The sequence below is a fragment of the Lagenorhynchus albirostris genome, chromosome 16 (genome assembly GCF_949774975.1).
Source record: "Lagenorhynchus albirostris chromosome 16, mLagAlb1.1, whole genome shotgun sequence".
Taxonomy (NCBI): Eukaryota; Metazoa; Chordata; class Mammalia; order Artiodactyla; family Delphinidae; genus Lagenorhynchus; species Lagenorhynchus albirostris.
Genome location: NC_083110.1, coordinates 78,336,055 through 78,359,526, shown reverse-complemented (window position 1 = coordinate 78,359,526; position 23,472 = coordinate 78,336,055). Strand labels below are relative to the sequence as shown.

At 46.4% G+C, this 23,472-nt stretch overlaps 1 protein-coding gene across 1 annotated transcript in view; it reads left to right on the top strand.

Annotated features, from left to right (window-relative positions):
- Positions 1-20,755: 20,755 nt before the first annotated feature.
- The window catches only part of ADAM12 (ADAM metallopeptidase domain 12), a 389,351-nt gene continuing 386,634 nt past the window's right edge, over positions 20,756-23,472 (top strand). The window contains exon 1 of the mRNA XM_060125655.1: positions 20,756-20,873. Within this exon, the coding sequence (XP_059981638.1) occupies positions 20,786-20,873 (88 nt within the window). The 5' untranslated portion in view covers positions 20,756-20,785. The remainder of the gene's footprint in view (positions 20,874-23,472) is intronic.

The following is a 23,472-nucleotide window of genomic DNA, read 5'->3' as shown; positions in this document are numbered from 1 at the left end:
GGTCCTGAGCCTAGCCCTTTGGTTTGCTCAGTGGATGTTCAGCTGTATGTGAACATGGCCTGATGCAGCCGTGACTTTGAAATCGGAATGCTATTCTTTGCCATCCTTCTTGCCGGGGTCCAGGATAAACACGGGGATGCAGGCTCTCACTCCTGAGCAGACCACAGGTAGCCAATGGCCCCGCGCAGAACAGAAAGACCTGCTGACACAAATTTGGTGGATGCCAGGCCAGGATGTGAAGAAATTGGTCATTCTCTAATATGATTCGTCCAATCTTACAAAAAACAATCATTTCTAAAATGAACAGAACCATAACTGTTGCTTGAAAAGAAAATCATGAAACATAGATATTCTCAATGCCAAACACATGATCCCAGCAGTTGAATGTCCTCAGGGATGCCTCTTTAAGTTCAGATTGGAAAGATTTAGAAACTGCAGGAGTCTCAAGGATTTGCAAGCAAGCCCTCTACATCTGTGTCAGGATGTTGGATCCAAGGGGTGAGCCCTCTGAAAGGCAAAAAAAGACACAATCCCCAGGAATAAATTTCCAAATGCAAGTTTAAACTTTAAAATCAGTTTCATTTATACCGAATGAGATCTGCAAGGAAGTGACATTTTAAAGTTTCGAGCCATTCAAGAGTAGCAAAAACAACCGTCATGTGGGCCAGAGCCGCTGTTCTTTGATGTTTGAAAGGGCAGCAGACAGAGTGCCCAGGTGGAATTACGGCTGGATCTGGAGAGTTGAGGAAAGAGGATGAGAGGAAGCATTTGACACTTGCAGACTTTGTCTGCAAACAGTGTGACACGTGGACACGCCCCAGAGAAAGCGAGGGCCACGGGCAGCTGTCTGCTATCTCCCCTGCCTGGGAAGATGCGAAACGTCCCAGAAGGACAGTGATGTCCAGCACGACCCACCCGCCCCCCCCCGCCGCCCGAGTCTGGAGACCAGAGTAGGAATTGGTTCATTACTCCAGGATAGAAAGTCTTCCAACTACGATGAACAGAGACGCTGAAGTTCCCATCCTCTCCTGGAGAGAGAGCGAGGAAAAGTGGCCTCTAGGGCTGCAGCTCTTGGCAAAGACAAGCAAACCTGGCCTGGAAGGGAGCCCTGGCAGAGAGTTCCCCGACTCTCTTCCGGTGGCTCAGAGGAGGAAAACAAACTCCCCACCCAACCGTCTGCTGCCCGTTTAAGCAGCTGTTTGGAAGTCAAGTTTTTATAAGAAAATGCAGACCAGAAAACGCTCTGTGGCTCATGGCTCGAGAACCTGTAAGACCGGCACATCGTACCTGATGACGGCTGTCTTTCTGCCGAGACATGCGTGTGAGCTGGTAGTAATTAAACGTGCGTATTTCTGTGTCAGCGAATTTCACTTCCGCAGCGGGTTGTTGTCACAAGATTAGAATGATCTCCATCTTTCAAAAAAGCCTTCAAGGTCGTGACTGTATGGATGCAGCTGTCATTGGACTGTGGTTTTCTGGTGTCGGGGTGTTGTTCTAGGAAAATCTGGTTGGCGCAGTTCTTTTCCGGAATAGCGACGGGGGCTCTTTTTCAGAGGGAAGTCATAAGTCAGTTTTCAAAAAGGCATCTCCTGAAGGAGAGTGATCAGACCCAGATAAGAGGACGGCCTTTCAGAGGTGCTTTCCCAGCGCTTCAGTGCAGCCCTGTCTACTTAGCTAAATGTATAAAAATATCTCTGGACTAAAATGTGATTATCTAGAGATAATAGAAGTCGAGGTGGTTTTTGCTTTTTTTTCCTTTGTACTTTCATCTAGTTTAAGAATTTTTATCGTGAACGTTGTGTTCGCTTTCTGTTGCCACTGTAACTAATAACCAAAAACTTAAAACAACATAAATATTTGACTTTATAGTTCTGTAGGTCAGACGTCTGGTAGGGGTCTCCCCCGGGCAAAGTCAAGGTGTTACAGGACTGCATTCCTTTCTGGGGGCTCTGGGGATGAATCCGCTCGTGATCTCGTTCAGGTGGATGGCAGAATCCAGTGTCTTGTGGTGTGGGTCCCTTAGGGTCCCTGTTTCCTTGCTGGCCGTCAGCTGAGGGCCATTCTCAGCTTCTAGAAGCCGGTCATGCTCCTCGGCTCCCAGCCCCCTTTCTCATCTTCAAAGCCACTTCGAATCTCTCCTGCCTCTTTGTCCCTCTCATCTCTCAGAACAAATCCACTGCCTTTATACACACTGGGCCCACCAACAAATCCAAGACAATCTCCCTGTTTTAAAGTCTGTTGATTAGCAAACTTAATCCGTCTGCAAGCTTAATCCTCCTCTGCCTTGTAACCTCTTCGCAGGCAATGAAGATCATGGGACTGAGTCCTGCCTCCCGCAAACATTTATTTTTGATTAATGAAAATAAGTCCTTGAAAAGGGAGCCAAGTTCAATGAGGTGAAGGAGTGGCCACCATCTCTTAGACTTTGTAAAATCAGTAATAGTCTAGTTTGGCTACAGAGGGCGCATCACTTCTGTGAATATCTAATTTTCTTAGAAACCTCTGGCTTCTTGACCTCTCAAGCAAAATTCCAAATCTCTTGGCCAAACTTTCTTCCGCTTTTTCCTTTAAGAAGGAACGTCTTTGATCTCGGTGACAGGCATGTTTTCCCACATGGCCACCCCCAACTCCCAGCCCACGTGCCAATCCTTCAGAAGCCTCACCTGCCCTGCTGGTTTGGTGTGTGACTTTCTTTGGCCAATGGACAGGAGCAAAGGTGATGCAGGCGGAGGTCTGAGAAGAGTTTGCACGGTAGGACCTTTCCTCCTACTCTTTGGACCCCCAAGACCCCCATGTGATGAGCCTGGGCCCACAGGAGAATGAAAGATGACTCTATGTAGAGACGCCCAGCCCAGCTCAAGCCCTGAGACCAAGCAATCTGCTAGCTGCCAGAAATTCAAATGTGGCCATGCTAGGCTATCCCGACCCACCCTACCTACCAGCCAGCCATAGAGACCCAGCAAGCCAGCCTGCACCCAACAAACACCCTACTGACCCAGAGAGTCATGAGAAATAATACTCACTATTTCTTATTTCAAGCAACTCAAAGTCACCCACATGGGCTTCCCTGGTGGCGCAGTGGTTGAGGGTCCGCCTGCCGATGCAGGGGACACGGGTTCGTGCCCCGGTCCGAGAGGATCCCCAGGAGGGCCCGTGAGCTATGGCTGCTGAGCCTGCGCGTCCGGAGCCTGTGCTCCGCAGCGGGAGAGGCCACAGCAGTGAGAGGCCCGCGTACCGCAAAAAAAAAAAAAAAAGTCACCCACAATTCCATCAACCAGATATAACCAGCGTGACTATTTAGTGTATTTTCTATCAATGTTTTTCTTTAAAAATTTTTATACAATTTTAAGGTGATTTTCCATTTATAATTATTCCAAAATATTGGCTATATTCCCCTTGTACAATACACCCATCAAATTTTATATTTAGTTAGTTACATAGCTAGAGAGTGAGAGAAGAGTGATAAATAGAAAGGTGATAGAAACACACAGAATTTATATGTGTTATATCATTTAAATCTTACTTTTCCCCCCCCCATAACTACTAATTAGCATTATTTCATGTCATTAACCTTTTCTGGAAAGTAGGGCATTCATTAACTTGGAAACATCTTTCAAACAACCATGGTTTCCCTTGTAATCAGTCATGTGTACAAGTTCCTTTACCAGGTTGTGTACCTGTGCATCCAAACAGCATACACACTCAGTCTAATTGGCTTAAAATGGAACAGACCTTTACCGGCCATCTGATGCTGTGCAGATGTATCTGAATAATTGACTGGGACTGGAGCTTTGATTGGGCAAAGCTGTCCTTGGAGGCAGGAGACAGTTCTTGCAACCTTGGCCTTCCTGTGATGTGTGCACCGCCCTGGCTGCAGGACCCGGCCTGAGTGGGCAGGAAGAGCTGCGGGGATGAAGTCTTTCTTGGATGTTTTCTCCTGAGCGGCCTACCCCCCAGCCTCACTCACTGCTGGGACACTGACCTCCTGCATGGAACTCACTCTGGGGGCGGAGCCAGCCCCTCCAGTCACAGGTCTCCTAGGGAGGCGTGGCTTCTCTAAGAGCATGGGCCTTGTGATGAGATTTGTTCCCATCCAAGACCTAGGAGAAGAGGCACGTTGAATGTGACCTACAGCTGGGGTCGCTTTCAAAAACGTGGTGCAAGAGCCGCAAACAAACTCATAGGCAGGTGGGGATGGCGGGGTGTTCCAAGTCATATTGACAAGTTTCAGGGGGAAGCCTTGTCCTCTTTTTTTTTTTTTTTTTTTTTTTTTTTGCGGTACGCGGGCCTCTCACTGCTGTGGCCTCTTCCGTTGCGGAGCACAGGCTCCGGATGCGCAGGCTCAGCAGCCATGGCTCATGGGCCCAGCCGCTCCGCGGCATGTGGGATCTTCCCGGACCGGGGCACGAACCCGTGTCCCCTGCATCGGCAGGCGGACTCTCAACCCCTGCGCCACCAGGGAGGCCCAGCCTTTTCCTCTTTTGCTGGCCTCTCTCCTGCTCCACCTCTCCTCCTGCAACAAAAAACCCAGGAATCTGCCCGGCAGAAATCAACTACCCTCAGCAGGCTGGAGGAGTGAGGGCCATCCACACAGGGTTTCCTTTCCCTGTGGGAGCGGGGAAGGGAAGTATGAGAACACTTCCACAACCATAGATTGTTTTCAGCCTGAACTGGCAAGTGTTAGCTTCTCTAAAATTCCCAGGAGGGACTGGTGTCATGTGTCACAGCAGTGGTCACACAGCCCTTCTGGCGTCTGCTTGTGCACAGCTCCAGGGAGACGGGGCTGAAGGCAGTGCTGGGGTGGGGGAAGTGGAGGCCAAGGGCATTTGCTCAAAAGCACACGTGTGACAGTCCTAGGGGCCCCCTGGAAGTGAAGGGCTGAGTCTTGTGCCCTTGTGTGGGCGTGAGAGCCAGCCTAGGAAATGCAGTAAAGACCCACATAAATGCAGTCCAATGCGGTGTAGAATGCAGCCTCGTTCTCACCTCCAGGCTGGTGTGACTTAAAGAAACACTGATGAGACTGGAATTACATTCATCTGCATTTCCTCAATCTCTCTCCTAGCTCTCCTCTTCTCAGCACTCAAGCTGTCTGTGTTTTCATTCTGTAGTAGTCCCTACATGCAGAAATGCTCACAGCCAAAGTCACAGATGTCAGCCCACTGGTGCAGTCATTTTGCTGAAGTTCAATGAAAGCAAATATTTGCCTGAAAGATGGGCTTTTCAGTTTAATTGGCGGTGGTTACAATTATCTATGTAGGCACCCAGGTGATTTTAACACAGCAGTGGATTCTCAATCCCCCATTATGCAAATAGCAAGCTTCAGGTGGACGTGTCTATTACAGACCAAAAGCACATCTCCATGATCATCCTCCTCTTGGCGTGTGCATTTGGACCATGAAGTCACTGCTGGGAATTCTGAACTCAGACACAGAACCAGGGCAGGCATGGTATTTGCATCCCATCAAGCCTCCATACAGAGAAGATTGCTGGTCTTGGCAAGTATTGATAACGTAAGAGTGCATAAATGCTGTTTTCTGTGATCATGGCAACATGGTGGCTGGAGGGGAAGAGGTGGACTTTTCAAAACAGATCCACATTATTGAAGCTCTGTGCCAACCAGGGCAGCTTCCTCCTGGGACCTGAGTTCTGCTCCTTTGTGACTCCAGGCCCAGTGCAAATGTGGCCTTAGGGATGGAAAATGTTTCCCAATCCCTGAGAGCTCTGAGACTTTTGGGCCAAACTCTCCCTGTGCGTTACAGCTATGGAAATATGTTCCCATGGTCCAAAGAATTTAGTTGTTTATATAAAATGTGTGCCAAGTCCTCCCAGGTAAGTAGGTTTTAGGCTCTTAAGAATATTGACTGATCAATTGATTGAGTCATTCATTCATTCACTCCTTCACTGGATCAAACATTGATTGAGCAATGACTGTGTCCCAGGCCCTGTGTTAAATCCTGGAATTCCCAAAAGAATAAGACACTGCCCTGTCCTCGAGGGATCTGGACACACACAGGAAACAAAGGATTCTGCCAGAGGTGCTACGAGTTGTGACAGAGATGGCAAAAATGCTGTGGGGCCAGAGGAGGTAGCGCTAATTCTGCAGGAGAACACAGGTCCGTTCAGAGGAGGTTTCCAAAACAGGGTGATATCACAAAGTTGGAAATAATGACAGTCGTATCACTGTGAATATGAAGCAACTGGGACTTTCACATTTTGCTGGTGAGGGTAACAGTTGGTACAACTTTGTTGGAAATGCCTTGGCATTTACCTACTAAAGGTAAATATATGGTCATATTCCTATGACCCGGCAATTCCGCTCCTGTGCTTACACCCACAATAAGTGTGTGCGTATACCTACCAGGTGACATTTACGAGAATGCTCATTGCTGGTTTATTCACAATAGTTAAAACTGGAAGCAACACAAATTTTCATCAAATAGGATGGATGAAGAAATTGAGGCCTATTCGTACAGCGGACTACTATGCAGCAATACAAAAGAAACAATGTGCCTACTGCCACAGGCAACATGTGTGACTGTCACAGACATAATGATGAGTGAAAGAAGTCAGACACAAAAGACCACCCACTAGGATACTATTTATATCTATGGTGGTAGAAGTCAGCATAGTCATTACATGGGGCAGAAGTGCTGGAAATATTCTACACCTTTATCTAGGTGGCAGTACATGGGTTTCATACATACATGAAACTCATGAATCTGTATACTTAATATTTAGACACTTTACTGCATTTAAGTTATAACTCAATAAAAATTTTTAAAGACAAACATCAAGTAACAAATACAAAAAACAGAATGTGATCACTTAATGTCAAAGAACACACAAAGGATCCCCAAGTTTGTAGGAATTAGGAACAATATGTTGGGGGAAAAAAAGCTTTTATTTTTAAATGTAAATGTTATAGTTCTAGGAAGAGCACACACGGGATAGAGAGCACCTTGGGACTGACCTCATCCACTTGACAGTGGCCCTGGACAATGGCTTCCTGGACCTCACTTCCTGCAGTTTTAAATTGGCGTTAATAACATTTAAGCTAATAACATCTGAAATTTTCTAATATAGTATCTGTACATAAAAACGTCAATAATGGCTGAAGCAAATATGTCAGTGTTTTCCATGGTGACTCCCACATTTTTTAAGTGTGAAAACCTATTTCAGTTTTTTCCAACGAATTTTTTTATTTTTAATTATAAACATTTTCAAGCATAGAGAAAAGTAGAAAGAAAAGTATAATAACCACACTAGTACATCCATCAAGCCATTTAACAATGTTGACATTTTGTTATATTTGCTATGTTGCTTTCCTGAATTAATCTTTTTAAAAAATCCATCTTATTATGGAAAGTTTAAAATATTAAAAATATAAAAGAGAGAATAGTGTAACAAACTACCATGTACCCAACATCCAGTCCCAGTAATTATGAAGTCATGGCTAATCTCGTTTCTGTTATAACCCCATCTACTTTTCCACCTCCCGTCCCCAAATTATTTAGAAACGAATCTCAAATATGACATCATCTCATGTACAAATGTTTAAGTTCATATTACTAAAAGAAAGAACTCTCTTAAAATATAACCACAAGACCACTATCATACCTTTAAAAGTTAGTAATAGCTTCCTAATATCGAGTATGAATTCAATATTCAAATTTCTACATTTCTGTCATAAAAGATTTTTACAGATTGTTCAAGTCAGGAGCCAAAGTTCACATACTGCATATTGTTGCTATTTTTAAAAATTCTTTTTGAATCCATATGTTTCCCTTATTTTTCTTGCAGTTCTTTGTTGAAGTAGCCTTGTCCTGCATATCAGTGTTTCTCACACTTTAGCATGCAAAAGAATCACCTAGAAAGCTTCTTAAAATACAGATCCCTGGGCCCCAGCCCAGGATAAGTGGCTCTGGGGTAGAGCCTGAGAATTTGCATTTAACAAGCTCCCAAGTGATGCTGATGCCAGTCTGTGAACCCATATTGACTAGCATTGCTCTAGTTTCCCACAGTTCGGATTTAACTAGCTGCATCTCCAGGGTATCTTTGAATATGTTTCTCTGCTCTTTATACTTTAAAAAAATTTACTTGGCTACGTTTAAACATAGTATTTGTAAGCTTTCATCAAGACACACAATGTCTGGTCATCTCTCCTTGAGACATTCATTAGTAGCTTCCAATGATTATTCCTAGATCTGTAATTTCCTTCGGGGTTGCAAGATGGTGACACACTAATTCTGTTGTTTCTTCTTCATTTATTACTTGGTGTCTACTTCTATAAAGAGGCCATTTCCTTATCAAGCATATGACTATCCCAAGATAGAGTTTATACAGAAAGCAGGATAAATGCTTTAATCTTTCTCTTCATTAACCCATTTTCAAAATAGTGCATTGGTTCCCTAGCGTCCTGAGACACTAAAGAGATGTTTTTCGTTTGCTTGTTTTTATCTGTCCTAGTGAATTCATAAATACACACACATTGGTGTGTTTCAACTCACTCAGTTATTGTTTCTGATGCTCAAACTGCCCCATCTCTGACTGATGGGAGCCTTGTCAGGTTAGCTCCTGGGTCCTTGTGACATGACTCTAGTGACTCACTAGCTTCCTTTCTTTCCACATGACAAGATTTTCCAGGCTTGCCTTATACATTTCTTGGCCCACAGCTGGAATTGGCCATTTCTCCAAGGAGCCCTGGTTGCATTTAATATGAAATGGTACATAGAGACCACAGTCTAGATACTAGAAGCATTCATCAGTGATGGGTTGGTCATTGTTCCCAGACCTTTTCAGGGAATAAAACTAGAAAAAATTTTTTAAATAAAACATGTAATTAGTTTAAAGATTACTTCAGTTAGAATTTAGAGGATATTTTATTTGATGCCATCAATCTTAAATCTCAGAATCACCACCCTAACCCTACAGTCAATAATATGATTGTTAAAAACCCCTTCAGTTGTTTTATCTTTTGTATGTTCTTTTCATTCTTAGGGTGTGTCTTAAGGATGTATGGTCAAATTTTAAAGTCACATGGCCTAGTTTCTACGTTAGAGGTCATGCCACAAGTCAATACATAGCTAGGTTTATTTGTTCATTTTGCTTTTGACTTTTAGGGACTCCTTTTTTGAACATTTCAATTTGTTTTATAATTATGTAAGAATATTTTTTACAGTTTCAAAATAAAATCTACAAATCAAAGTATATTCAAAGAAGTCTCACCTATTCCTTCCCCTCTGTCATGATCCTTTCTTGCCCTTATATGGAATAAGTTTAAAATACTTATGGTTTTTTATTCTTTTAAAAAACAACATAATAATAGTATAACGTTATACACATACACATACATTCATATCACATCTTCATGGATACATGGTAGTATACTATAGACACTTTTCTCCACTTAGCTCTTTTTTTCTTTTAATATATCCAATTTTTTTAAATTAGTGAATTTATTTTTAGCTGCGTTGGGTCTTTGTTGCTGCGCTTGGGCTTTCTCTAGTTGCTGTGAGCGGGGGCTACTCTTCATTGTGGTACGTGGGGTTTTCATTGTGGTGACTTCCCTTTGTTGCAGAGCAGGGACTCTAGGCATGCGGGCTTCAGTAGTTGTGACACGCAGGCTCACTAGTTGTGGCTCACAAGCTCTAGAGCACAGGCTCAGTAGTTGTGGAGCACGGGCTTAGTTGCTCCACGGCATGTGGGATCTTCCCCGACCAGGGATTGAACCCGTGTCCCCTGCATTGGCAGGTGGATTCTTAACCACTGCGCCACCAGGGAAGCCCTCCACTTAGCTCTTGACACCACTTTATAATGTTAAAAATATTAACATTGGTTAGTAGTTCCACTTTGGGCATTCATTGATTAAGAAAATAAACAAGGAAAAAAACTTCATTGCATTCAGTATCATTTTTAAATAGATTTATTTAAATGAATTTATTAATCCTGATGCATTGATATATAATTGGAGAATGTTAGTCCACATGTCTGTTCAGCCTACAATAAATAATACTTGGTGCAAATCTCAACAATCAGAAACCACAAAAGAAGAAAAACTGATTTTTAATTGTTTTATTTGTTTAGATGTCCTCCTTTAAAAAAAATTTTAAATTTTGGAATAATTTTAGATTTACGGAAAAGTTGCAAAGATAGTACAGAGAGTTCTCGTATACCCTTTACCAGTTTCCCCTATCGTCAACATCTAAAATAACATGGTACATTTGGCGGAGCCAGGGAACCAACATTGGTACGTTACTGTTAACGCCAGACTTTATTCAAATTTCATTAATTTTTCCACTAATGTCCTTTTTCTGTTCCAGGATCAGACCCAGGATACCACATTGCATTTAATATCTTTCCATTTTTAATTGACCTAAAAATCAATCAAAGTTAAAGAGCGTTCCCATTTTATAGGTGATAAGGGACAGAAACCAAAAGGCTTACTGGCAGTGGGATGATCACAGGATTTAAGTCCAAATCTTGGTGGAATCTGCTTTTATAAGAGACAATCTGGTTTAGATAAAGAAGATGCAGACTCTGGAATTAGGCAGACCTGGCTTTGAGGCCTCGTTTGGGTTTACTCCTTAAGAGTTGTGAGGTCTTGAATATTTACGGGGCCTTAGTTTTTCATCTGTAAAATGGGAAACTAAAATATACCTCACAGGGTAATATGAAAGTTGATAAAATGATATGTGCGAGGTGTTCGGTTATAAGCAGAGCTCAATCAATGATAAGAGCCGTTCTCATATCATCATTGTTGGTAGACCTATAACTAGCACTTGGGCACTGACTGGATGTCTGGTCATCTGCTATCCAGAATATAATTCTCTCTTATAAAAAAGATAGGCAATTTTTATCCCAGCAGCTAACCATGGGGTTACAACTCAGATAGGCAACCTCTGCTTAAGTGGCCTTAAGCAGGGGCGATTTTAGGGGGCCATTTATTGCCCAGTCTCCTGGACTAACACATCAGTTCCTGGCATCTTTAAACTTTTTTTTTTTTTTTTTTTTTTTGTGGTACGCGGGCCTCTCACTGTTGTGGCCTCTCCCGTTGCAGAGCACAGGCTCCGGACGCGCAGGCTCAGCGGCCATGGCTCACGGGCACAGCCGCTCCGCGGCATGTGGGATCTTCCCGGACTGAGGCACGAACCCGTGTTCCCTGAATCAGCAGGCGGACCCTCAACCACTGCGCCACCAGGGAAGCCCCAGTTCCTGGCATCTTTAAGATGAGGCTTTCCATCAGCAGCCACTGAGGTTACCCTATAGGTATTTTACCAGAAAATAAGCATCTAATACATTAACTTATATATTGTTTTACTTCTGAAAGAACTGTTGACACTTTTCAAGTGCTTTCTGACAAGTTTAAAAAAGAAAACACCAAAACGCTCTTTTGAGGAAAATTACTGCAGCCTTGATTTCTGGGGTGTGTGTACATGTGCGCCTATGCATGTTTCTTCCTCTTCTTCTTTACCAGGGATCTGAGAAATTTTGTGCCACTTTCCAAAACAGGACTCAGAAGTAGGTCAGTAAAAGAGCTGTAAAATAGGTCAATTGCCATAAATCTAAGCAGAAGAAGGAAGTGGGGTTCAGCTCCAGAAAGACTGCATGTTTAGACCTCTGGTACCTGCTCTGATAATGCCTAAAGGACCATCTGTGGGGAGGGGGACATCAGATACTCTATTGTACCTTGGCTGACCTCATGCATGTGCTTTTCCGGGTTGGCCACCTCTAGGATGGAGATCATGGGTGCTGGTCATCGGGACCAAGCTGGTAGATTTAAGTCCGATGGTCATTAGAAAGCCCACTGTAGGCTTGGGGACAACATGCTGCCTGAGGATGAATAAGCAGGGGACTTTTTTTCCCCCTCTGTGGATAGGTAGGGAAGTAGCTGGCTTTGAATAGCAAAACCATACTTCTGGGTAATGCTTCTGGTATTCTGAGGCACTGCAGCTGGACACAGGATCCAATCCCACATCACCCCCGCCCAGAGCGATGCTGCAGTTCCCTCTGTGCTGCTGGAAAGGAGCCTAAAGGATTAGGCTGCAGGGATGGCTTTTACCTTACTTCAATGGTCTCCTCTTTAATGACACGTTGCTTCCTTACCACGGTGGCTCATTTTTCCATACAGCACATGAGACTGTCTACATCCTGTCTCAAGAGAGACAGCATTTTCCTGATGGTGCAGGATTTTGCTTTCCCAAGACTAGGTTTTGTAAGGCTTCTTGGCACTCTCCCAGGTGCACGGGGCTCTCTAATATATGAGATTATGATTTTTAAAAAACCATCACATTTGATTTTGTGACCCAGGCTCTTCCATGTGACTTTCTGAATTATTACCAACACACATTTCTGGTTTTAAATTATTCTGACTCATGCTTTTGTTTTTTCCATTGTTGGCAATATCTCCAAGTAACCACAATCCTTATCCATTGTCTGATTACCAGAACAAAACACAGTTTGAAGTTGTTGGGAGTTTGAAGAGAGTTTTATTTTGTTTCTATTAAATTGAAAATAGTACCAGAAGTAAAAGACTTAGTTAAAAATCGAAGATTTTAGAAAGCAAAGCATGTCCTGGTGCAGATTGCTAAGCTCTGTGAAAATCAGATCTAACTTGATTTGCAATGGTAATGGGTCTTAACTGGAATAATTATAGAGGTTATTGGGAGATGCTGGTTATTGGCTGGGAAAGAAATGAAATATTGCCTACTTACCTTCTTAGACCTCAACAATAAATACACATGCAGGGGATCACTGTTCTTGAGCCTGGAGTGGAAAGCCGTATAGAGAGGAAAAGTAGTAAAGACCCAAGTGGGAACGTGGTCACACACTGGTTCATTTATCTACTCAACCAGAAATTGCCGTCCCATCTCTTCGCCAGGCTCGGGGCTGGGCTTGGGCATATCAGGTATAACAGTGAGCCAGTGAAGGAGGCCAGCCGCCAAGGGGCTCCCTGTCTAGTAAGGCGAGCAAGCTTAGACAACAATAAGGCCAGCAGTGGATCCCCAGAACTGTGCAGGCAAAAAGAGGAAGGCCCCCGTTTGTCTGGAGTCATAGAAAAGACGACACAGAGGAAATGGTACCTCTCTGGACCTTGAACAATGAATCAGTTCGTAGAAAGGGGGAGAAGAACATTCTGACATTGAGAGAAGCATATGGAAAACCGTGCAGGGTCAAACACTTTTCAGATGTTGAGCGGTCCCATGTGGCTGAAGGATGGGGCTGTGTATCAGGGTTGGGAGAAAGATGAAGCTAGGAACACTGTGGTCAAATCCCAGATAGTCTTGGATATCCCATGAAGGAGACTCAATATATTACTGAAGGCAATGAGGATCCAGTGAAGGTTGTCAGATGTTCATTTTTTATTTTATTTTTAACTTTTATTTTATATTGGAGTACAGTGGATTAACAATGTTGTGTTACTTTCAGGTGTACAGCAAAGTGATTCAGCCATACATGTACATATACCCATTCTTTATCAAATTATTTTCCCATTTAGCTTATTATAGAATATTGAGTAGAGTTCCATGTGCTATACAGCAGGTCCTTGTTGGTTATCTATTTTGTATATAGTAGTGCGTATATGTTAATCCCAAACTCCTAATTTATCCCTCCCCCCAACTTTTCTCCTTTGGTAATCGTAAGATTGTTTTCTATGTCTGTGAGTCTGTTTCTGTTATGTAAATAAGTTCATTTGTAACATTTTTTTTAGATTCTGCATATAAGTGATATCATATGATACTTTCATTTAAAAATAGAATGACAGCAGCCCAGCTCCAGGAGCCTGTGACTCTCACTGAGGGAGGTACCATGATTCCCCCACCCTGGGGCCCAGGGGCAGGGGTTGAAGGGGTCAGACTCAGAACGGATTTCTGAGGTTGAACGAACAGGAGATGATAACTTATTAGAAGGATGTGGTTGAGGGAGAGAGAAAGGAAGGGGTCAGATATGACTTGTGTTTTGGGCCAGAATCAGCAGGGAGGAAAGGAGACAGAGGACCCTTGGAGTCAGAAGGACCCAGTGTGCAATCCCAGCTGTACCACTTTCAAGTTTTGCATTTATGGACAAGTCACTTTCCAGAGCCTCTGTTTCCTCTTTTAAAAGAAGAGTAATTAGCAAGATTTGCTGAGGGTTGATGAGATCCTGGAGGCCTGGGGCAGGTAGATGCAGGACAGATGCTGTCTGTTGTGATCATTTTAGGTCTTCTCTGCATCACCGGTTAGGGGCTCATGAGAATGGGAGCCGTTGTCTATCTCTCTAACCTGCACAGGATACAGAAGGAGCTCTGGGGATGTTTGCTCAACTTCTTTTCTTTAGTTTTCAGCCCAGCCGAGGACAAAGAAAGCTGAAAAGTTGCTTGTGAGTATTGCTTCAGAATAGTGGAGGGAAAGGAATGCCAGCAATGCACATACCCAGGCAAGCAGTGGTGTACTTTCCCCACTGATAGGTGTTGGTAGGCTGATGGTAACGGGGGACCTGCTGAGTCAGGATGTGATGGTAATGAAAAATGTCAAATGCCTGGTAACTGCTGAAAAATGAAGTGACACCAGACCCTAGACCGGAGCTTCCTGCAGGAGGAGCAATGGACCCCAGGCTCTAGAAACTGGAGTTGGCTTTTCTGCCTGAGTCCATCAAGAAGTTAATGGCAGACAAGAGCCCTGCCTGAAAGTGTCCATCAAAGAGGCATGGGAAGTTGAGGTCCAGGAATTGGACTGAAATAGCTACGGTGAAGAAGCGGGGCCATGCAGGGGATGGATGGATGGACGGAGGGACGGAGGGATGGAGGGCCAAACACGCCAGTATCAGAGTAGCCAGCCTCCCCAGAGCCACCCAGAATTGCTCCTTTGCCCCAAAGAAGAAACCAGTCCAGGCCTCCGAAGAGAATTTAAAAGTCTCAACTACAGAGAGACACGCCCCGCTCTGCCCAATAAACCAGATGCAGGAAACCCACCCTCTGCTTCCCTCGACCCCATGCAGATCCTTCTTGGAGCTCTGCGGGCACATTTGGCCTCCACAGTTTAAGAGAAATCAAGAAACTGGAGAGGATCCAAAAGAGAGCAAAAAAACATGATTAAAGGGAGTAAGAATAGGACCCAAGAGGCAAGTTAAAGAAATTGGGGTTGATGTGCCTAAAACAGTAAAGACAAAATGGGAACAGCATTCAAATACGTGAAGAGGGGCCGCTGGCCAGTCACTCCCCAATTTCAAGGGCACAGAATGAGAGGTTAATGGCCTAATTTGTCACAGGAGAGATCAGGTAAAGAAGGGTTTCATAAATGTCTGCGTGCCTTGGAGTGGGCTCCCGTGGAGTTATTGTACAATAAGGCTGGCCTCCCCAGGGAGAAAACCTGCTGGAGATGGGGAGGTGTGGAGGCCCTGGCTTGTCTCCAAAGCACTATCGCCCACCCCAAATCCCAGCTCTCCCGGCTTCCGGGAGCCCAGGCATCTTTTCAGATGACAAGTGAGTGGCCACAGCCTGGACAGTGGGAGCATCTTTGCTTTTCTCTGGTGGGTCTCTTCCTCCATGACCTTTCATCACATTTTCTCGGTGATGTGTTCACAGTACAGTCAACAGCAAATGCCTGCAAGTCCTTTGGCACCTGGTAAAAAATGTCTTACAACTTCTGGCAGTGGCAGTTTAGATCAGATCACTGCGTGACTGGCCAACCGTGTAGTGAAAATACTCAAGAGAACCTTGTGAAACTCCGTATAGTGCTGGAGAGCTCGCTCTGGTTGTCATCACTGTGGGCATGCTTAGGTGTACTATCCATCACTGTGAGTTCAGTCGCTCATTCAACCGTCATCCCTAGAAGGAAGAGAGTCAAGATGTAGGATGAAGCTTATGTGCCTGTCTCCCCTTTCTGCCCCCAAAACACCATACAGAAGACACACGTATCTACAGATAGGATGACAGGGCAATCTGTTAGTAAACCAGGACCCTTGTAAAAGTGAATGGGGGGCACCACTGACAATTATGCTAGGATAGAACTGGGACCTATGGCCACCCTATCTATAACTCTTATTCAAAGCTCAAAGACAAGAAGGGAGGTTCCCTTGGTATTGAAATTATCAGCAATCCTTGGAAGCTAGAAAAAACATAGTAATGGAATGCTTGTTTTATTAAATATGCATTAGTCCTCTATTGCTGAATAACAAACTATCCCCCAGATTAGTGGCTCAAAACAACAAAAAGTCATTATCTCATGCAGTTTCTGTGGGTCAGGAATTCAGGAGCAGTTCAGTTGGATGGGTTTGCCTCCGGGGCTCTCTGGGGGTTGCAGTCAGTTGCTGCCCTGGGCTACAATCATCTGAAAATTCCACCAGGGCTGGAAGATCCACTTTCAAGATGGTGAGCTGATGTGGCCGATGGCTGGAGACCTCAGTTCCTCATTTCATTTCTTCCCCATTGGGCTGCCTGAGTGTCCTCATCACACAGCAGCTGGTTTCCTCCCACCACCAGTGAGTGGTCTGGGTCACTCATGCCTTTCAGGACTTGTCTCAGAACTCACACACGGTCACTTTGGCCCTATTTTATTTATTAGAATGAGTGTCTAAGCCCAGCCTGCACGAAAAGGGAAGGAGCTGAACCTTTATTTCTTGAATGAAGGAGGATCTACAAATATTTGATCATTCTTGTTGTGAGTTATGTTTGTTCTCGAGATTCCTTGTTTGCCTTTCTCCGAGTACTGTCCTTTCATTCTGCCTGTCCTAGTGATGGTGGGAGTGGATGGACCAGTGCAGCCAAGGGGCTATCTGAGCAGCTAGCAACTTGGCCATGTGGCTCTCTGTTCCTCTTGGGTGTTGTCAATCACCTGCGGTACTTCAAATGGGCTCTCTTGGTGGGTAATGTGTTCCGTACCACAGTAGGCAAGTAAGGAGCAGTTGGATGGTCAGCTGACAGGGTGACACAGATAAGTATAGATGGGGGAAGGGAGCCAGCCTAAGTGACCTTCCATGTCCCTTCTAGCTCGAGCATCCTTGAGTCCCTGATCCCCCCCCCAAGAGCATTCTTTCTTTGGAGTTCAGATGGGCTACTTAAGCACCGGTTCTGTGCAATAATGGAAGTATCAGAGCCAAGAGGGGTTAATCTGTCCAGAGGAGGCTCTTCGGGGGCAAGTTTCTAGAGGTGAAGGCATAATAGGCTCTTGAAGTGAGAAGATCTAAGAAAACAAAAGTGGGCTTCATGTTATTATAGGCTGAGACAATCATGAGTTTCAATCTCCCCAAGAGATGGAATTAAAGCGATTTCCAAGAATCTTAATCATGGGGCGATTGTGTTTGTTTACTTTTGCAGCAAGCCTTGGGAACCGTGCTTGGAGAGATAAAAGCTGTTTTGCGAGCCTGTGTCTGCAGCTCCATCACTAGGTAGAGCGGCAAGGAGGCTGACCCTTCCCTTACAGCAGAAATCAGGAGGGGCTGCCTGTAACGTCCTGCCTTAGGAACATTTGCCTCCATTTTTTCACCTGCTTGGACTCAAAGCAGATTGAGTTAATGTGAGTTTGGGTGAGAAATAAGTGCCCTGTTCATTGTGAATGACCAGGCTGCGGGGCAAAAATAGCTCACAGGAAACAGTATCGCAAAGGGCAATTTTTCTGGAAAGGAAAAGACAACAAGCCATCTATCTGAAATTTTAATGAGCAGACCCTGGCCTCTGACCTCATGCCATTACCCAACAGTCCAGTATTGAATGCCATGTCAGCTTCCATTTCCTGCGGGGGCGGAGGCAGAGTTCCCTGCCAGAGGCCGGCCATCTGCCGGACATGGGATCCGCCCTCTGCCTAGCTGGCTGTTACTGAGGGTCATGAAGTCATTATGGATAGAGTGTCAGCCCAGGCTCCTTGCTTCACAGAGACGGTGGATTAGAAGGTTGAGAAACTAGGGCTAATGGATAGGATTTTCTTCCCTATCCTTCTTTTTTCCCTCTGCATTGACTGTTTTGTTTCATTCAGTCAAAAACAAACCAAGGACAGTCTTGGGGGCACATTTAGCCCTTTGGAGAGAGCTTTGCAGCTTCCAGGTTTAAAAAAAAAAATTGGACTTCTATCGTCAAGAGCTGAATATTAAAGGAGAAAAAGAAATGGACCGTTAGGAGAGACAGTGTATAAAGCCCCCGGTCCACTGCACAGTGCGTATTACTTCCACTATGAGTAAACAATTTAACCCGTCAGAAAGATTCAAGAGGCCAGCAGCTGGGCTCATCCTAAAGTGAGTCTCCCTCATTGATCTCAAAGGAAGCAATTTAAAATGCTCTTGTGCAGTGTCTGAAAGTTCTGTGGAACCGGAGCATCAGAATAGCATCAGAATCACCTGGGTACTCGCTGCAACTGTCCTTCCCAGACCTCTGTAAGAGGGATCGCCAGTGTAAATGCCAGAGGATTGGAATTCTGAACAACCATCAGGAATCCCGTGGCTTGGGGAGGCGTCGTAGCTCATTTAATGCTCACTACCACCTGGGAGGTTTGCATTTTATTTTCACTTAACAGATGCTAAACCTGAAGCTTGGAAATCAGAACTAAAGACACAGGCTGCATCTGCAAATAGATCTGGTGTGGCCTCTGACCTACTTCTTAGTGCTGTGACCACAGGAAAACTACTTAACCTCTAGACGCTGCAATTTCCTCATCTGGATCTTCAGGATTTTAAAATGAAACAGTGCACAGGAAGCACTCGATCACAGTACTCCGATTATATGAATGAATGTGTAATAAATAACGTAGTGCTTAACAAACAACCTAATGATTATGAAAGAGGCCAAGTGAGCAGCTCACACCATTCAATAGTTGTGATTGATCCGTTTGTCCTACCAGACAGAAGAGTCTTTGAAGGCAAGAGGTAGTTCTCATCCGTCTGGTTTCCCAAGTCCCTAACAGAGCGTTGCTAATTGCTGATTGAGCAAATGAATGAACAAAGAAAGGAGAGGCAGAGGGGTGAGTAGTAGGGCTGGATTTAAACTGGGGCTTGGACCCAGGCCTGGCTTCCAGATGGAGTGCTGAGATGTCCTGGCATTGAGAAGGGGGTCCTGGGGCCAGTGCCTCTGGCTTTTGGGTTTTTTTATTTTAAAAAAAGGCCTGCACGTTGTTCAGAGGGGCTGAGCTGGTCCTTGGGAACACTGCAGAAACCTGGGGGGTGGGAGGAAGATAGAAGAAAAGCCACTCTGCAGTAAAAAGAGATGGTGAGGAAGAGAGTTCCCTCAGATGCTGTCTAAACACCTCTTGGAAGGGGGCTTCCCTCAGAAATCGGTGAGAGGTCACAGGACAGATTTCTGCAGGTGGTTCTCCCTCCATGCTGCACATGAGAATCACCTGGGGCTTTGGAAACTATTCCGGCTCCGTCCCTGGCTGGAGATTCTGATTAACCTGAGTGGCGGTGTTAATATTTCCCTAGCCCTTAGGGTTCTGATAGGTGGCCACGCCTGGAGATTATGGTGGTTCCACGAGGTGGGGGCCACCCATCCTCGACCCCTCCTGTAGTCTGTGTAGCCCTCTCCTTGCTGCTTCCCGCGGTCTCGGAGAGGGCAAGTCCCGTTGTTAAAATTGCTATTATGTCCCTTTGAGGCCTTCCTAGGCAGAAGAGGAGGAGACCGCCAAGAACTAGGACTGGGAGGTAAGGCCCTCCATCACTTCACTGGTATTTCCCAAACGCCGGGTGGCCCCCGGCCCCGTGGCCTGTAGAGGCTCATTTCAAGGGCGTGGGAGGGCACCTGGGACTCTGTATTCTTAACAGACAAACCCAGACGTTTCTCACGATCAGGAGAGTCTGGGGAAAATCGCGCTTTTATTTTTGGGTCCTGCCATGGAGGAGAAACTTGATCCAGTCTATCAACGTAATACCTAAAGCAGTGCATCTAAAGCAGAATGCCCAGACGTCGCGTGCCTGCAGGTCCAAGTTCATTCTCTCGCACGAGATATCCGTTTGGGGGCTTAGGAGACGGGGCCCGGGGACGCCCTCCTGGGCGGCGGACAGCCTTGCCGACCTGCTACCCGCGTTCCGGGAGCGAGCAGCCGAGTCATCATTTCCAGCCTCAGACTGGAAAGCTGGACGGTGCAGCCGCGTGTGCTCTTGGCAGCCGGGCGCCTGGGGCCCCGCGGCCACATCATCCCGGGGCGGGGATGTGTGCGCTCCGGACGCCCGCGCCGCCACCGAGCCACGTCTGTGCCGCCGCCGGGGCGCGCGGCCCGGGAGGCGCCCTGCCCCGAGCCGCCCCGGGGGTGGGCCAGAGCCGGCTCTGGGCGGGACCCTGGCGGGGGCCCCTGACCGGTCTCTAGGACCCGCGGGACGCCGCGGGCGGGCGGGCGGGGGTGCGGGGGAGACCATAATTTGTTCCGTGGTGATGAGAACGGTGACTGTTGGCTGTGGATCCATTTCACAGGCCTGCCTCCTCTCCCTAACGATCTTCCTCGTCCCCGGGCCAACTCGGACAGTTTGCTCGTTTATTGCAACGGTCAAGGCTGGCTCGTGCCAGAACAGCGTGCGCGCGCGCACACACGCGCGCACACACGCGCGCACACACGCGCGCACACACGCGCGCACACACGCGCGCACACACGCGCGCACACACGCGCGCACACACACGCGCACACACACGCGCCGGGGAAAACTTTTTTAAAAAAATGAAAGCCTAGACTAGCTCTTCAGCGGCCGGGCGCTGCGCGAGGGGTTCGGAGTTGACTCCCCGCAGCAGGAAGTCCCTCGGGCCGCGACGCCCGGCCCCCTCTCGGCGCCCGCGGGGGATGGTGCAGCGCCTGCCGCCCGGCCCCGAGAGCTGCTGCTGCACGGAAGGCCGGCGACGATGGCAGCGCGCCCGCTGCCCGCGCCCCCCGCCCGCGCCCTCCTGCTCGCCCTGGCCGGGGCTCTGCTGGCGCCGCGCGCGGCCCGAGGTAAGTCGCCGAGCCCAGGCGGCTCCCCGCCGGTCCCCCGCTGTCCCCTCCCGCCCGCTGGGGACTCGCCCTCCGGGGGCACCACGCGCCGCACTGGGGGGGACGCCGAGTGGCGGGATTGTCCCGCGACCCGGCGCGCGGGGACGCAGCTGCGGAGCCCCCGGGCTCGGGCTCCCGGCTCGGAGGGGACCCCCGCCCCGCCCGGCCCCCACCCCAGGTGCCAATTCCCGGGGGAAGGAGGGAGCACTTGGCTCCGGGCCTGGAAGCCGCCAGCGCGTAGCCCGGGTGGCCCAGCCACGGGGCCGCTGCCGCGTGTCCTCCCATCTCGGGGATCATTTGCCAAGATATCTGTCTTGACAGTTACACGTGTCGCCCGGGATGATGCGCGTTGGGTCATCTTACCCTGTCCCTTAGTGAGTCCCCCCATCTCTGACTGGTCAGCCCTCCATGAGGTTTCCTGTGCACCCCTGCTCCCCCTCGGATACACTTGGGGGGACGCACCGTAACCGCGCAGGTGAGCCATCCCCGGGCCCGCAGGTGTGCCTGCGACGTTCCACGGCGCTCCCCATTTTAAAAATGGACTCTCTTGCCTACTTCTTTAATTTTCTTTCCCTCTCTTTCTAATTCCGGATACCTGCGTAGTTGTCAGTGGCGGCTAGATTTGAGCAGAATCTTTGTTTCCCGCCACTCCGTCAGGTTCTCAGCTAAATAATCGCTTAAATCAACCTTGTGTAAAGCGACAACTCATTTCCACGTTAAGCCGAAGTGTGGCTATTATAGCTGTTTTATAGATCTAGGTTTTCCCGAGTTGTATCCCCTTAAATGGGTACCTGTGGATCTTTTCTTTTTGCACAATGAGAACTCAAACAGCAGGTGCCTTTTTAAAAATTCGGAAGTTTCTGCCGGTCGCCGTCACCGCCACCGCCGTCTTTCTGCCGCTAGAGGCGCTGTCGACCTACCAATGAAAGACTTGCCTTGGCCTCCAGCTCTAAATTTCTGTGATTCTGTGTAACAGGCATTATTTTTCAACAGCTGGCCTCAATCGCGAACCGTTACCACCTTATGGTACGTTTAATTTTGTAATTGCCACTGCTGCCCTCCACACCACCCCACCTCCATACCCCACCGCATCTACTGTAATGTGGTTAAAACCCAGATCTCGATAAAATCCACACGGCAATGAAGACCAATTTGGGAATTAATGATTAAGTAAAAAGATTGCTCAAAGGAAGGAAGAAGCAATGAGAATGCCAAGAAAGAATACTGCTGAATGTTTAGTTAGAAAACTCTGACCTGCAAGTGAAAATAATAGTTGTCAAAAATGTTTTGAAAGACTTTTGTACAAATGGGTCCTTTCGAGTATTTATTGAGAAAGAACTTTTAAAAACCTGAAACAATCTCAAAGTGTGCCCGAGGTGGCCTTGGCCTTGACACATGCTGTGTACACATAAACGGAAGTTCACTGAGCATGAACAATACTTTTTTTTTTTAGAGGAAAATGTTTAGTAAATCAAGCTAATAATGGGAAATTATTTCATGGAGGAAGGACTTCTTATTTTATGACTGCAGCTTTGGTAGAGGTAGTTTTTCCTTAAGATGGATATGACTCAAAATAGAAAGCCGGTTAAGCCTAATCACTTAGAATGGGTTACATGCTGTGATATCCCAGGATATCTGCTTGTTTATCCTTGGATTCTCGGTATCGAGTTTTAAATCAATCAGTGCACCAAATCACAGCATATAATGAAACATTTCTTTGTGTTGGCAAGAAAAAGGGAGGAATTACTACTTGTTTAAGACAGAGCATATTTTGGGGTTTGTCTCTCTGCATGTTACCCTTCATTGGCATCTCAGCTCTAACAGGTCCAAAACAGAACCCTAGATCCCAAACTCTCTACTCCTGAATCCATTTTCCACCCCGTGCCCCCATCTTTCCAACTGGGTAATAACATCCTCTGCCTTTTCCAGATGCCTCATGCAAATACTTAGAAAGTCATCCTGAGTCTCTCCTTTCCCTCCACAAGCCACCACCCTCCAAAATGTATTCTCATCTACCCACTTCCCCCTGTTTCAAGTGGGCCTTCCCCAGCCTTGGCTGCTTTTTTTCCCGCTTCTTTTGATCTCTTCTGCAGAGCCTCTTATCCCTAGTGTAGTAGCCTCCTAACTCATCTGCTGGCTTCCCCTCTTGTCCCTGCTCAATGTACTCTTCCCAGCACCACAGCCAAAGTCATCAGTCTCAGTCATGAGTTGGATCATGCTGGTTTCCTGTTTAAAACTCTCCAGTGGCTTCCTAGGGCTCTTAAGAAAATCCAAACCTCAGTATAACGTATTTCCTGTTTTCCTCTGTTATCTCCTTTCTCACCACTCTCTCCCATGCTCACGACTCCATCCACACTGGCTTCTCTTCTTTCTGACTTTCCAGTATAAAACCGCCATAATAAAAAACCAATATTTAATGTTTGTACCATGAAGCAAATATTGCTTATGGTTGAGCCACACAGTGTTCTGTAATTCCATTTCACACCTCTTTCAACTTTTTGTTTTTCCTAGAGCTAATCATTGCTTTGTTTTTGTTTTTGCTTTTTTTTTTTTTTTTTTT